Below are 15,713 nucleotides of genomic sequence, written 5' to 3'. Positions count from 1 at the left end.
ATTAAACTAAATGATTTTATTGGCCTACAATCTGTGATAGATGCTTACAAAACAAGTGAGTTTTAAAACACAGTTTATTTAACAGTGCGTGCGCAGAAATTACACATGAGAAAACAAACAAAGAAAAACCCACACAGAAAAATTGGAAATCCCTTTTTGGCACCCCTAGTACGCATGCTTTACATGACGCTAAAGTTAGGGTTCATGTACTCATGTAACCACATACATGAAGTATCTATAACAATGCGACCACTATTTCACCTTTTTTCTTGACAAATAACTTTGGAAGGTTAAAAAAATATCAGGCTCACATTATTTTATATCTTACATACCTTATTTTGAAACCACATAGCAATTTCCGGAAATGTTGCTATTTGCGCACCCGCACGCAGGGTCGCTGAAAGTTTGCGCCCTTGCACCGCCTTGTTATTTTAAGCTCGCTAACATTTCATCAATGATTCACTCTGTGGAGTCCTGCCCACGTCCTCTCATGACGTGTGGAAAGCAGATGCGCTGACCTGAGATCAGTCTCAAGCTGCAACTGTGACTGCGCTCTGTTTGGAGTCCTGTCAGTGTGAAGCGCGCAGAGCACGGATCACCTCATCCTTCACACAGGTGAGCTGATCATTTCTGACCTATTCTGCGTGATTTATTCCTCGGGTCATTTTCTATGACCTGTCTGTCTTTAGTCCCAAATCTCACTCAGATCACTGACTTGTAGCTGAGCTTTTCCCTTCTTTAAAGGAAAGTCACAGTTTTCTAAGAAGGCTCTGTAATAGTTTTTTATACTTATGATTCAGTTTTCTATCCAGCTTTTAGTTTTGCGAACACGAGTCTTTCTGTGAGTTAGTTTTTGGTTTGCTCTGAGGATTAATCTCTGAACAGAGTTGTAGTTTTGCTGAGTGTAGCTTTAGTGGCAGATTAAGAGGTTATCATAGCTGTCAATGTGCGTCATTTTAACCTCCTCTTACGTCCTTACCAAATGTGTCATTATTAAATAATGCAATAAGTTCGCTGTTATTGCCAAACTGCAGTCTATTTATTCACTTTTTTGGGTTACATTTAAATGAACAATAGAGTACTTTCTTCATATCAATCTTAATGTGGAAACACACGCTTAAAGTTAAAATTTGGCAAACTGGACACTTTTTAACAGCTAAAACTTTGAGCTCGAAGTGGATCAGGCCAATTGGAAAACTTTTGGGTCGAACTCCGGCTCGTCCACTCTGCATGTCGAAGTGTTCGAGTGCGTTAATGTTAGTAAAAGCACCATGTGAATGTGTGTGATCAAGTTTAAAGACTTGTGGTAAGAAGCTTTTTTTAGTGCTCAAACTGACTAGAAAGGCATTATGTAAGTGACAGTCTGTGTCTATGAGAGTTCTTCATTAGTTGTAGATTATTTAATGTAGCATAAAATCGTTATTTTTTGGGTGTGAAACTGCACGGATTCGGTTACTAACTGGCCTTAAAATATTATTATATACAAACTACAATAAATGCATCTGCACAAATGTAATGTGACATTCAGCACCTCATTTGCCTATAAATAGATAAACAGGCCTAGGGTTCCTAGGAAAAGCATGACCTCAGATCAATGGGACTTTTGTTTTATGTGTGTGTGTGTGTGTTTAGATGGATGTGCGTGTGTGTGTGTGTGTGTGTGTGAGTGAGAGAGATCTTGGTCATCCCGTATGTTTTGACAGATATGAAAAAAGACACAACAATATTTAGCATATAAACATGTTCACCAACACACTACACACACACACACAAATGCACACAGGGTCATGTTTCCATCACTTTAGAGGACATCGCACCGACTTTCAATAACTTTCTGAAAACTTGCCATAACCTCTAGTTTACGAAACATAACCCTCGCCCTAATGTTAAGAGTAAAATTCACAGATTTTATTTTTGGCGTCTCCTAACGCTGTAAAAATGTGTTCCCTTCATAACATTAGTAATGCAAGCACACACACAGACACACACTACACAAACACGAGGCCCATCACGGTCTTTCTGTTGTTCCAGCATCCTCTTCAGTACAAACCAGAACTACCAGCTCCTCTTGATCCTCAGGCTGTCGTCACATGAGGTGAGTTAACACCTGCGCAGGTTACGGAGGTTAGATGACCACGTTCCTCTGAGTCAGAGCAGAGGAGGAGATTTCTTTTACCTATAAATGTCGAATATGTTTTACCCCTACAAAAGCTGCTGAGCCCACTGAATGTGAATATTTCTCCTCTCCTAGCAGGTCTGTCAAACACTGATGGGAGTGGAGTATAGTAACCATGGCACACTGTAATGTGAGTGTAATTTTATTATGATGCTTTTATTTTACTCTGTTGGGTGAAAGGGAAACGCGCCTGCGGTCCAGTCCTGCTTTGTTTAGCAGATGTCTAATGAGTGAACTAACATCGACATCTGGAGTGCCTTTGGCTTTCATGCCGCGTCGTATTTGATCAGGTCACACTGAATCAATATATTAGAGATTCAGCATATGATCTCTAGCAGTGCTATTCGTTTGATGTGATCACTTAGGACGAGACAAATCTATGTATTTGTTGTGTTGCTCTTAACTTTTGATGGGTTTCCCTGTTTAAATGAGGCAAACCTCACGTATGTCTTTTCCTCTGGTTCCGGATTTTTAATTTCCAGAGTAGATTTTCACAAAATCCTAATCCACATAATTTAAATCTGAATAGATCAGACTTGAATAGACTGCTATTTAAAAGAGTGCAAGATCCAAGTGTCAATCTTCCTCTTTACTATACCATATACCACAGTCTTACCCCATCCCTAGCATTCTCCCCTGTCTCACCAACCCTCTGCATGTCCTTCCTCAATGCACGCATGAGCCTCCTCTGTGGTCTTCCTCTTTTCCTCCTGCTCATCAGCTCCACTTGCAGCATCCTTAATCTGATATACCCACTATCCCTCTTATGCACATGTGCAGAGTCAGCCTTGCCTCTCTAACTTTGTTTTCACACCACTGAACCTGAGCTTTCCTCCTGATCTACTCATTGTTAATTCTGTCCAGGGGTCCACAAGCCACAGTACTCCCAGTGCTGGTCCCAAGCCTGGGTAACTGGGGAGGGTTCATCAGGAAGGGCATGAAATCTTGACCAGATCAAACATACGGCTTACAGAGAATGATATTTTCTCTTCTTTACTAAATGGTGGTGCATTTAGTAAAGAATGCACCACCATTTAGGAACATATCTTGATCCTTTTACATTTTTCTGGTATTTCAGTGTTCATATACAAAATCATCAAAAAGTGTCTGGGCTTAAGATCAGCTCTGTTACGAGTCTGATCATAATGCTTTGGATGTAGTTCTGTCTGACCATTTTTGTGTCTTCTTTGATGGTCACCCCAGTCCGCCAAGCCACATTCAAAACTATTAGAAAGAGGAATTTCAATGAAAACACTAGTACTTTATTTATGCAAACCATTGGTATGATGTAATAGTGCAATAGCAGAGTCTGTGGATGACCAGCTCAAGCAGTAACTCTAACATTCTCAGGGTTCTTGACAACATTGCACCTGTCAAGGTTAACAGTGTTTCCGGTAAACAGAAAGCACCGTGGAAAAATGTTATAATGGTAGCAGATCAAAAGAGAAACTACAAGAAAACTAAGCAGAAGCAGTCTTCAGACTGACGATGACATTATTAATCAGTGTCTGTATCTACATCTTTGAGTTAATACATTATTAATGAAAACACCTCAAATACTCAGACTCTGTTTGCTGCTGTAGACAAACTAGCAAGCCCTCCAGCACTGCCACTTCAAGAGTTTGTCTCAACCAAAAAGTGCAATAAGTTTTTTCAAGAAAAAAATTCATATCAGAGAAAATATGTATTATACTCAATAATTAGCAGTAATTTAACGAACTCTGGCAGCACAGTGGTTAGCACTGTTGCCTCACTGCAAGAAGGACTATGGGTTTGAATCCAGCATCTCTGTGTGGAGTGTTGCACGTTCTCCTTGTGTCTGTGTGGGTTCTCTTCAATTACTCCAGCTTCCTCCCACAGTCCAAAGACATGCAGTGAGTGGGGGTTAGGTTAAGTGGTGAAAAATCTACCCGTAGGTGTGAATATGAGTGTGAGCGGTCGTCTATCTCTCTGTGTTAGCCCTGCGACAGACTAGCAACCTGTCGAGGGTGTACCCCGCCACTCAACCTGAGTTGGATAAGCAGAAGAATTCGGATGGATTACAAAAGTTTTTTGTAATAACTGCTCTCTAGATACATCCCACAAGTTTCCTTAAAATACGTTTGAGCAGCTTTGCTCCTGAGCTCCTGAAAATTGTAAATTGCCCACACCTATTTTCAGCTCCCTGAACTGGCTTCCAGTAACATATAGAACTGAATTACAAGTATTACTGGTTGTTTATAAACCATTAAAAGGCTTGGGGCCCTAAATGCATATCTGAGATGTTTAATGGATACAAACCCAGTAGATCCGGTCAGCTAGTGCAGTGCACAGATCTTAAACTAAGCAGGATGAGCATTAAGCACTATAGCAGCTAAATGCACAGCTGTATGGTGCTTAATGCCCCAACCAGCTAACCCTGGAGCTCAGATCATTTTTTTTAATTCTTTAAAGATGCTAAAAACAGCTTTATTCATGATTGCTTTTAACCAGCAGGTAGCTGTGCCAACATTGTGTTTGCTGTTTTTATTTTTACTATTACTACTTGGATCATTTCTGCCTTTTCTTCTCTTCGTTTCATCTTTTTGGTTTTAATTTGATCTTCTAAAGTTCTTTGAATGGCTCTGGTGTTTCAGAGATGCTAGACATGACCTTACCTTGTCGAGGTTTTACTGCGAACTCCTTAGTTTCTGTATTTTTCATTCGATAATCGAATACATCGTGACATGTATCCTTTTCCTGCTGCTGAAGCCTATTTATAAATCAATTGAATCAATCTTTTTTTTTTTTCAGCTGCGGACACCACCTTCCTCTCCTCAAGATGATGTTAACCTGGGACCTTCAGCAAACCCAAAGTCAGTAACTCACTAACCAGCATGTAGCTCCGCCTCCCCATTAACTTTCTTAATGTCAGATCGAAGCACCTCAAACAGAAACTTTAATTATCTACAGTCTGTATTTTATTAAGGAGGTGTTGCTGTATGAGGAGAAACTCTTACCAGCATTATATCCACGATTTATATCCTGTTAGAAATAAAGTATCTCAGAAGTTATTATGTAATTTTAATACATTACCTTCTTGTTTCAGTGCCAGACCCACTGACTTTGACTTCTTGGCTGTCATTGGCAAAGGGACCTTTGGAAAGGTAACACTGAAACAATTACTTATTTATAGATCCATCTTTCTGCTGTTTAATACATCTCCTGGCTTTTTTCCCTCTCTGTCATTTCCTTGTTCTACCTCCTTCAGTTCACTTGTTCCACAGCAGCAGCTCCTCGAGTAAATTTTTTCCTTTTTTATTAATAAATAACAAATCCAGTTGAAGGTATTAATGGTATTAATGCAAATGAATAAGGGTTTTACTGTGCTGACCTTGTGAGACAAGTGAGAGGGCGTTAGAAAGAAGGAGAGAGAGTACATAGCGTGCGGTTGCTGACATTGCAGCGGGGGTCAGTGAGAGTCTACCTGCTGACTACTGTCTAATCGAAATGTGCCCCTTTCTTCATGAATCATTAACTGTACAATCCACTGAGGCCTCTTTCGGTCTCCTGAGCGTCGTCCAGTGGAACATAATAAATATGGACATTCAACTCCTAAAGATCTTAAAAAATAGGCGTTTTTGTGGCTTCGTGTCCACCTCAAGCCTTTTTGCTCTTTGTGTCAACAAACATCAGATTTCTCGGTATTATCTGGTTCCACAGACGACATATCTGTGCTGCGTGCGCTACTTTCATGTAATATCCTGAAAGCAGAATGCTGAGATGGTGGTGCAGACTGTTTGCTAAACAAGGCACTAACAAGTGAACCTCCATACAGGTCCTGCTTGCCAAGCATAAAGCCGACAGCAAATTCTACGCTGTCAAAGTACTGCAGAAGAAAGTCATCCTGAAGAAAAAAGAGGTGGGCTCTGCTGTCACTGTGTTAATGTGTTTTAAAGGTCCAGTAATCCGCGTTTAGTTGAAATATTTAGTTTGGAATTGTGTCAGGATAAGGAGGAGACGATGGAAAATAACTGTCCAAGGGTTCCCTCGGTGATAGTGAGGATCTTTGATAGTTGTTAGAGTTTTTACCTAGCAACAGGGTCTCAGGCTTATCTAATCTACAGCTCTGTACAAAGGACAGATTTTATTGCCTCCAGAAAAAAAAGCCAGGCCAGGTGTTTGTTAGACAGCATAATTGCTGATTAGACAAACTGATTGTTATTACTGACCATGCTCACTGGCAACCTTCTTCCTCGGTCATCCCTTTTTGTCATAAAGTGACATTAAATGAAATAAAATAATGTAATAAAATAAGCTTTTCATAGTGTGAAAGATAATTTGCACATCACTGTTTTAATTACTTTAAAAAGGGGTTCAAATAATGTTTAATGAGTAATTAAAAAACAAAAGTACACATATTTCAACTGATTTCAGTTAGCAGCATGAAAAGAAGTCATTGATGTGCTTCTTTTGGTCCAGAAGCATGTGAGCGCAGTAACTCCAGGGCAAAAATCACATTATTCATGCTTTTTTTTTAGTATCTACATCATCACATTGGATTTTAATTTGGGCTATCAAAATGTGATTAAAGTGCAAACTCTCGGGTTTTCAAAACCTTTACATGAACTGTTTATGAATTACAGCCATTTTTTTTATAAATTACACAGGATGTGTGTTAAACAAGTTTCCTTTATTTTCTTTTTTCTTTGTATTATTTATGCATCATCACTGCAAATATATTCTGTGAATTATAAACAATATTTATTTATGTTCGTAAGTGCATTTCAAATTTTATAGTGAAATAAAATGATTTAAGGCCTTTTTGTCAAAAAACATGGAGCAGAAAAGCAAAAAAACTAAACAAAAAAACTGAAAAAAGCAAAAAACTGAACTTCCCAGAACTTATTTTTTTCTCCTTTTCCCTCTTTAGCAAAAGAACATCATGGCAGAGAGAAACGTGCTGCTGAAGAGCCTCAAACACCCGTTTCTGGTTCGGCTTCACTACTCGTTTCAGACTGTAGAGAAGCTCTACTTTGTCCTGGACTATGTAAATGGCGGAGAGGTACATGCGCTAACATAAATCGTTTCCACTTACATAGTTCATTAGACTTTGTCAGAAAGTGGCTTGGAGCGTGGTGAATATCAGAGTTTTCAGAGATTTCTTTTTAAAAAAGTACCTGGATCTTTTTTTTAAATAAAAATGTTTTGAGCTGTTGAATTTAACATTAAAGATTGTAGACTGTAGCTTTATGATTTGTTGGACTGTCTCAATTAAAGGTGCTAAGTTAAAAAGCGATGACATTAGATGCTCTCTGTAATAAATAAGGTCACTGTCAACAAGACCGATGCCTTGCAGCCCGTATTGCGGTCGGATTCCAAAATCTGTTCAGTACACTTATGACACAAACTGTTTCCACTTGTACAGGATATATTAGTAACTTCCTGGGTGACAGGAAGCAATTAGATTTATTTGTTTACTGTAACAAGCATCATCACTGTACGAAGTACTGCTGTCATCACAAACAATCTACCTCTAGCTTATTTTTGTTCTCTTTTGTGTAACTGCTACAAACTCGCTTTTTTCTTGCTAAAACAGTAAAAATTAGACAAAGTGCAGTACAACAGATGATTTCCACAAGCTTTCCATTCTTGCTAGTTTTATAGTGTTATCATATTCAGCCTACAGGTACAAGAGTGAACCTTCCCGTCACTGAAACAAAAGCCCACAGATTAGAAAATGTCTTATCTAAAATCTTGGCATATTTCCGTCTACTGATCAGATGGTTTTTATTTTACCTATTGTGCAAATTTGTCCACATTTGTAATGATGAAACCTAAACTGAAGCTGGTATGAGACATAGTTGATGTCATATTGTTGTATTCCTCTTGTTTGCTGTTGCAGCACTCAAAAAGCAAAGCAAGTCAAAACCTTTTTTATACCGAGCTTTTTCCTGAGACTTTGGTATGAAGTGTCTCATCTCTCAATACATTGAAAATTTTTAATATAATTTTATTTTCTTCTTTCCGCCCATCTTTCTCTTTGTGTAGTTGTTCTTCCACTTGCAGAGAGAGCGGTGTTTCTCAGAACCCAGAGCGAGATTCTACACGGCTGAGGTAGCAAGCGCCATCGGCTACCTTCACTCTCTCAACATTGTTTACAGGTTAAAGAGACGCTCGAACGTTTATTGAAACCTATCATTTATCAAAAATTGAATATACAAAGTAATAATATATTTTTGCACTGACGGTCTGATTTGTTCTTGTTCATTGTAGAGATCTGAAGCCAGAAAATATACTTTTAGACTGTCAGGTGAGTCAGGATCAGCCCATTTGCTTTAACACTTTAAAGGGGAAAAAGGCTTTATTTGTATTCGTCACTCACTGTTTTGTGTGCGCAGGGCCATGTGGTGCTGACAGATTTTGGGCTGTGCAAGGAGGGTGTGGAGCCGGAGGCAACCACCTCGACTTTCTGTGGCACTCCAGAAGTGAGTAAAAAACTTTTTCAGTAAATGTTTACGAAGCATATTTTAAATTTACAGTCACTGGCCACTTTATTAGTTACACATTGCTATTGTTGGGCTAGACACCTTTTTCTGCCCTCAGAACTGGCTTAAATCTCCATGGCATGCATTCAACATGGTGCTGGAAACATTACTTACATTGCTTGGTCTTTTTTTATATTTTATTTTTTGTCCTTTTTCAGCTTTATTTGATAGACACAGTGAAGAAAAGACAGGAAAGCAGAGGCACAGAAAGAGGGGGGGGGGCATGCGGGAAAGGGCCGCGGGTCGGACAAGGGCCAGTCACTCTCAGCCACATGGCTGTGATGTGGTCGCCTGCTCAACACACTGAGCTAAACCTGCACCCTGACTTTGGTCTTTATTGACATGACTTGATCACATAGCTGCTGCTGATCTGTCGGCTGCACATCCATGATCCCTGAATCTTCTTGTTCCACCACATCCCAAAAGCGCTCTACTGGTCTGAGATCTGGTGTCTGTGGAGGCCATTTGAGTAGAGTGAACTCATTGTCATGTTCAAGAAACCAGTTTGAGATTATTTGAACTCTGACACATGCCTCACTATTTTGTTGGAAGCAGCCATCAGAAGATGACTACACATGTGGTCATAAAGGGATGGATATTGTGGGCAGCAATCCTCAGGCAGGCTGTGCTATTTAAACAATGCTCAGTTGCTACTAAGGTGTGCAAGGTGTTCCAGTAAAATATCCCCCACACCATTATACCACCAACAGCCTGAACCACTGATACAAGGCAGGATGGATTCATGTTTTCATGTTGTTTACAATCCAAATCAATTTGTCGCAAAAAACCCCCGAAGAGCCGTTTTTCTGTGTGGGCTCAGTTTTACTAACAGAAGCAGGACCTGGTGGGTGTGGTCTTCTGCTACTGTAACCCATCAGCTTGAATGTGTTGCGTGTTCAGAGATGCTCTTTTGCGTAATTTGCTCGTAACAAGCGGTTATTGGACTCACCGTAGCCTTCCTCTGACCTCCAGCATCAACACAGCATTTTCACCCAGAGAGCTGCAGCTCATTGGATGTTTTGCATGAAAATCCCAGCAGATCAGAAGTTTCTGAAAGATCACCCTGTCTGGCACCAATAACCATGTCAAGCCATTTAAATCACCTTTCTTCCCCATTCTGGTGCTCTGTTTGAATGTGAGCAGGTCATGTGGACCATATCTACATGCCTAAAGGCAAAGAGTTACTGGTGGGCTGATAAGATCTTTGCATTAGCGAACAGTTGAACAGGTGGACCAGATAAAGAAGATTGCATTATATAAACACAAGCATGCAGACTATGGGTGAACAATAGTTTGTAGAAAGCAAATGTTCCCCGATAACCCAAAGTTTGCATCGTTTCATTTTTTGTTCTCTATCATGTGTCTAAAGTATTTGGCGCCAGAGATTCTTCGTAAGGAACCATATGACAGGACAGTGGACTGGTGGTGTCTGGGAGCCGTGCTGTATGAGATGCTCTTCAGCCTGGTATGTGTATTTGTTTAGGGTTTATGGATTATGAGTTTTGGCAGTACTGTACTGTTGTTAATTTTTTACCAAGAAGTAGTCTTACGCAAAAGTAAGACACATTATTTTGGTGGTACTCACAGAAAAACTAGAGCGTAGGTAAAAGCATCCTCCTATATGTGGATCCAAATTTGACCTCAGTTTTTAGTAGACCTTGTCGTAAATGGTCAAAGAAAGGTTTTGGACAAGGTGTGTTTTGTTAAACATCTTAAAGGCACAGACTGATTGAATTTTGAGTTACATTTTATGAGGAATTCTTTTCCCTTTGTCATTTACTGGGCACGCAGCCATGATGACTTCCTGGTAGAAACTAACTTTTTTTTTTTCGTTTCCCTTAAAAAGAAACCGAGGATAACTTGATATGTTACATATGAATGATATTTATTGCATCCCTTCTGTTCAGCCTCCTTTCTACAGCCGTGATATTGGTGAAATGTACGATGGGATCCTTCACAAGCCGCTGATGCTGCCTCCGGGAAAGTCTGAAGCCGCCTGCTCTCTGCTGATGGGTCTTCTCCAGAAAGACCAGCACAGACGCCTGGGAGCCATCGCAGACTTTGTAAGTCTTTCGGTCTTTGCTCCATATTAAACCAGATGCTTTCCCAGACAGGATATAAGCCTAGTCTTAGAATATGGATAACTGCAATAAATGTTGGCGCAAATAAAAGCTGGGTGTAGTCTTTATTTAAGAGTTTTGGATTTCTTTTAAAGAGAGCTCCACACCCAGGCCCTCTGATAACATTTTCCTTGCATGTAGCAGCTATTGGCGTTGTTCTACATGATTCACTATATGTGTGATTTTGTTTTTATGAAAGGCATGAAAGAGTTAAGCATGTGAAGTTTTTTCTTTCTTTTATTTATAGTTAGAAATAAAGAACCACACCTTTTTCACTCCGATCAACTGGGACGACCTTTACCACAAGAGAATCACCCCTCCTTACAACCCTAATGTGGTGAGTTGCTGCTACGCCTGCTCGTGTCTTTTCTGTGTGCCTGCCTCGTCATATGTGACTTTATTAACCACTTATCTCCACCTTAGCTGGTGTTATGTTTTCTTTCCACTCACCACAAATGTTTCAGAGCGTTTTCAGTAAAACCCTCTCAGATCTGTCCCTGAATCTCTTTATCCCATCTTATCTAGCTAAAGATTAATGCAAGGAAATCCCTCTGACCTTTTGCACTCTTAGTCATTATGTAGTTGAAACTCTTTTACTTGTTGCAAAGACTGGTGTGGCTTTGCTTCTCAATCACTTTACATATGAAATAGAAATGTATTATACTTTATATCTTTAATGAAAATAAGGATCATTTATTGTGCTTCTAGGCTTTTTCAGTATATTGACGTCAACGAGTAAGCTGATCTGAATTTACTCACATGCATCATTTAATCTATTACTATTTAAACTTGGTTTTAACACCAGCTTTAAGAAGTTTCTCTAGATCAGTGTTCACTAGTTAGACTTAAGTTAGACAAATGGGCATGTGCATCGCTGTATATTAGTTTTACATTTAGGACACCTTGTCATGCGTTGTATATAATGCATATAATAGCAGTGTTGGGAAGCATTCATGTAACAAAGTGTTTTGCAGGTTACCTCTGTGGTGGCCATCTTGTTTTCCCAGTAAAGAGGAGGCCTGCCTCAATTACAGCTCTTTTATAGGCCAGTCTGTATTAAGAAGGCGTGTCTTTAGAGTATTTAAAGGAAGCAGGAAATGGATTGGGAGCCTTTTTGAGAAGTTGCTGTCTGTATGCGCGTGATGTTGGCAAGAGACAATAAAACAATTACTTTAATTAAGATAGAGTGAAGTCTGATGTTTCCCTCACCGCCCCTCACTGCGTAACAAGCAGTCATCCTTATTTACACTTAAAATTGTTTCATCTTTCAGAGGGGCCCAGCTGACACTCAACATATTGATCCTGAGTTCACCAGAGAAATGGTTCCTAACTCAGTGAGTCAGACCCCAGACTTCAATCCCAGCACCAGCTCCAGCAACGCCTTTACTGGGTTCTCCTTTGTCGGCACCGAGGACAGCTTTCTGTGACATCCGGACAGATGAATCGCAGCTAACTGTTTAAATGATTTTTTAGCGCAGAAATCTTGTTCATTATTTTTAAAAGTTTTCTCACAAAGATAAGTGTTCATCATGTAACACAGCAGGAATCCCACATGACATCGGTCATGTTTGACCGCTGCAGTGAAGCGAGTATGTAGCAGAAAGGGCAAGTCTGCAATGCAGACACTGTTCGAAATAAGTTCAAGTTTGAAATATGTAAAACGTCTTGCCTGGGGGGTGTCCCGTGTTTAGGATATACACGAACAAGTTATGCAGTTGGAGTGTCCTTAAAATGTAACAAGAAGAGCCTTTATTTCATTTATTTGTAGAGAAATGAAGAACACACGAGGCCGGATAAACACAAAACTTCTTTTTCTTTGTATTTTTTTAAAGGCTTTAGCATATTGTACCTGCACAAAACACCATCTTTGTGTGTCTATATCAAGACTTAGCATTGTTGCTCACTGATCCTGTTTTTATAGAAAGTAGATCCTGATGAACATGTTTTTTTTTAATATAGCAACGGATAATAATCATGGAGTCCAACACTGAGTTAAAACAGGGAATAATAAAAAAAAAGAAAGAAAAAAGACTACAAGAAGAAATTCATATATTTTAAAAAAAACATTTCTGACTCTTAACAGGCTAGGTAGTAACAATTCTAGTGCAGTGTTTTGCTTTTTAACATCAGTTATCAGTGCACACTTGGCACGTTTTCTTCATTTGTTTTTATCTTTTTGTCACACGGTGCTACTGATGATTCTATGCAGCATGTTTCTCCTTAAAGACCAAAAAAAGGATTAAAAAAATCTTTGACCAAAGAAGGAGGAAAAAAATGTTGAAAAGTAATACCAGCCGTGCTACTCGCAGTGATAAAACAGTGAAGGTGGCATAGCTGGGTGCGAAACACTGGCTACTAGTTATTGCAGCGGTGATCATAGCTGTAAATGTACTAAACGTCCACACTGATTTGCTAATGATGCACTGATGCAGTACCTTTGACTAACTTCAGTCAGTCAGTCAGTCAGCTATGGCTCTGTGTGCACGATATAGTCGTTTATTATGAGGATTATACAGTAGTCATGATCAAAGTATTCATTTGTTCTTTTGTCTGTAGATATAAGTTTAGCTTCACTTGTTTATATAACAGGTTAAAAAAGTTGCCATGTCTTTGTGGAAATACGGTATCGAGTGCTGTAAATATACAGTAGCAGCTTTGCAGCAGGATTATTACAGTACTACTGTGATTATATCAGTGTAAACTGTGAAGTGCCTCTCTGACTTGGCTGTGAAGTTGGTGATGGCAGTTGTAGGTGATACAGTTAAAAATGTACAGTCAATAACATGTCCTTGCATTCTGTTTTTATAATTCTATTCATATACGCCGGAAGTCTTGTTTGTGTATGTATTCTGGTTTCTGAACATAGCACGCTGATATTTACCTCCTTAAAAACTTGTTAATCTTGTTCAATATTTCATCTTAACAAATGGTGTATCACATGCTTTACTGTGAAACCAAATACACTCATGTACCCGCATGATTTCTGGAGTGACAGCTGTCATTTTTTCCTCTGAATCTACAAATGGTCTATTGCTCTTAGGGGTCAAATTCTGGTCAGACCTTTAAAGTTGTAAAGCTGTGTGCCGAGCTGTCGCTCACCATCAGATCTTGTAAACACAGGAACTGCTGGGTCACGCTGCCAGCAGCGGCGCCATACATGACTGAAACCAACATTAGCAAAAATCCACCTATGCGTGTTAATAACTCAAATGTTTGCCAAAATATTTACATGTTCTTTTGCTTGCATCGTTTAACGTGACCGAACTATGTTTTTGATCATTCACTTTAGTCGTCGACCAGCATGTAAAAATGTCAAGCTCTTCCTGGTGGTGACCTGTGACAGGGTTTATCTACTACAGATTGAATCAGAGGTTAACGTGGGATTGAAGACTTTAAAAAAAGGTCAAAAGTAGATCAGACCTGTATAACAAATGAGGGATTCAGTGGACCAGAGTCTGTGATGCAATCAATCAGCAGTCATGGTCACCCCCCTTTAAAGCAACAGTTTCCTTACTGTAAGACAGTGATAGCTTCTTGTGCTGAATTTATGTTTTGGTGCGACAACAAAGCGTATTCATTCATAAAGAGATTCTAATGGCAACCTCTAAATCCAGAAGCAGAAAACACACTCAGCAGGTAAGTAGTGCAGTTTTATACAGAAGACATTATTTTTTTAATAAACAGCTTGGACATGATTTGGAATTTTGCTATTTTTGAGGTCAGAATATAATAATTTCTGATTATCTTTCCATCCATTCGCTTCTGCTTATCCTTTTCAGGGTCGCGGGGGGCGCTGGAGCCTATCCCAGCTGTCATAGGGCGAGAGGCGGGGTACACCCTGGACAGGTCGCCAGTCTGTCGCAGGGCCAACACACAGGGACAGACAACCATTCACACTCACATTCACTCCTAGTGGCAATTTGGATTAATCAATCAACCTATCCCTACAAGCTGCATGTCTTTGGATGGTGGGAGGAAGCTGGAGTACCCCGGAGGGAACCCACACAAGCACGGGGAGAACATGCAAACTCCACACAGAAAAACCCCGGCCTGATGGTGGAATTGAACTCAGGACCTTCTTGCTGTGCGGCAACAGTGCTAACCACCGTGCTGATTATCTTTCCATGCAATTAAATTTAAAAGCCCACATCTCTTACGTTTGGGATAGGTAAATACAATATTACTTCTACTTAGACATGAATAAAGGCAAAGCACAGGTGAAAGTCATACAGACTGGAAGTTATTGTGCAACGCGTTTAAAATGACATGTGCCACCACACAATTGCTTCAAAGTCCTTTTGGCACCACATTTTATTTTATTACATAAACATAACTCTGCTCAACTCATCATCGATCCAACGATTCTCATTGGTTAATTGTTTTTGCCTACTTTCTTTTTCAGTTGTGAGAGAGCAGTTATGACAGTGGAAAAACAAACAAACAAACAAACTTGCAGTTGTTGAATTGAGGAGATGCAGATAGATTGGAGACATTTCTCACTTTGCAAAGCAGGAGAAGAAGATGGCTTTTACAGGCCTCTAGCTTCTACCTAAGGGGACATGTCAAAATGTTTTCTTTGGGAAAAGACAAAAAAATCAGGAAACAAAATTAAATATAGAATAGGATTGTCTCCAGTTCCATCCCTGGGCTTCATAGGTAAAGTAAAGACTGTGCTGTGCTTTCCTATTTCTGGTTATTGCTACTGAGCCACAACGGCACTCAGCTTCCACATGTATTCAAAGTGGGAATGTCCATGACTGTAAAGAGGGAAATGCCATAGTATTGTAATTTCAGTGTAAGTGATGACATGTTGGAAAACTGGTTATGTAATAGATATGTAATATACAACATACTGTTATCCAGATAATCCAGATATTACACTTTTATAGCAAGTTAACAAAGTGCTTTCCA

The 15,713-nt window shown here is 39.6% G+C and overlaps 1 protein-coding gene across 2 annotated transcripts; it reads left to right on the top strand.

Moving 5' to 3' along the window:
• The first annotated feature begins 467 nt into the window (after nt 1-467).
• sgk2a (serum/glucocorticoid regulated kinase 2a) lies at nt 468-13,782 on the top strand. Of its 2 annotated transcripts, none has more exons than XM_085146997.1 (14): nt 468-615; nt 2,032-2,095; nt 2,255-2,306; nt 4,949-5,010; nt 5,244-5,301; nt 5,973-6,056; nt 7,068-7,199; nt 8,186-8,298; nt 8,411-8,447; nt 8,536-8,622; nt 10,052-10,147; nt 10,590-10,745; nt 11,050-11,139; nt 12,074-13,782. In XM_085146997.1, exons 3-14 carry the CDS (start codon nt 2,292-2,294, stop codon nt 12,227-12,229), a joined length of 1,086 nt encoding a protein of 361 aa, XP_085003123.1. In that variant the 5' UTR covers nt 468-615; nt 2,032-2,095; nt 2,255-2,291; the 3' UTR covers nt 12,230-13,782. The 2 variants fall into 2 exon arrangements, with proteins under 2 accessions (XP_085003123.1, XP_085003122.1); XM_085146996.1 differs by having other exon boundaries at nt 469-615; nt 2,252-2,306.
• Nucleotides 13,783-15,713: the final 1,931 nt, after the last annotated feature.

The sequence above is a fragment of the Neolamprologus multifasciatus genome, chromosome 20, assembly GCF_963576455.1.
Source record: "Neolamprologus multifasciatus chromosome 20, fNeoMul1.2, whole genome shotgun sequence".
Classification (NCBI taxonomy): domain Eukaryota; kingdom Metazoa; phylum Chordata; class Actinopteri; order Cichliformes; family Cichlidae; genus Neolamprologus; species Neolamprologus multifasciatus.
Note: the sequence above shows the minus strand (reverse complement) of the source record. Positions and strands in the feature narration are given on the sequence as shown.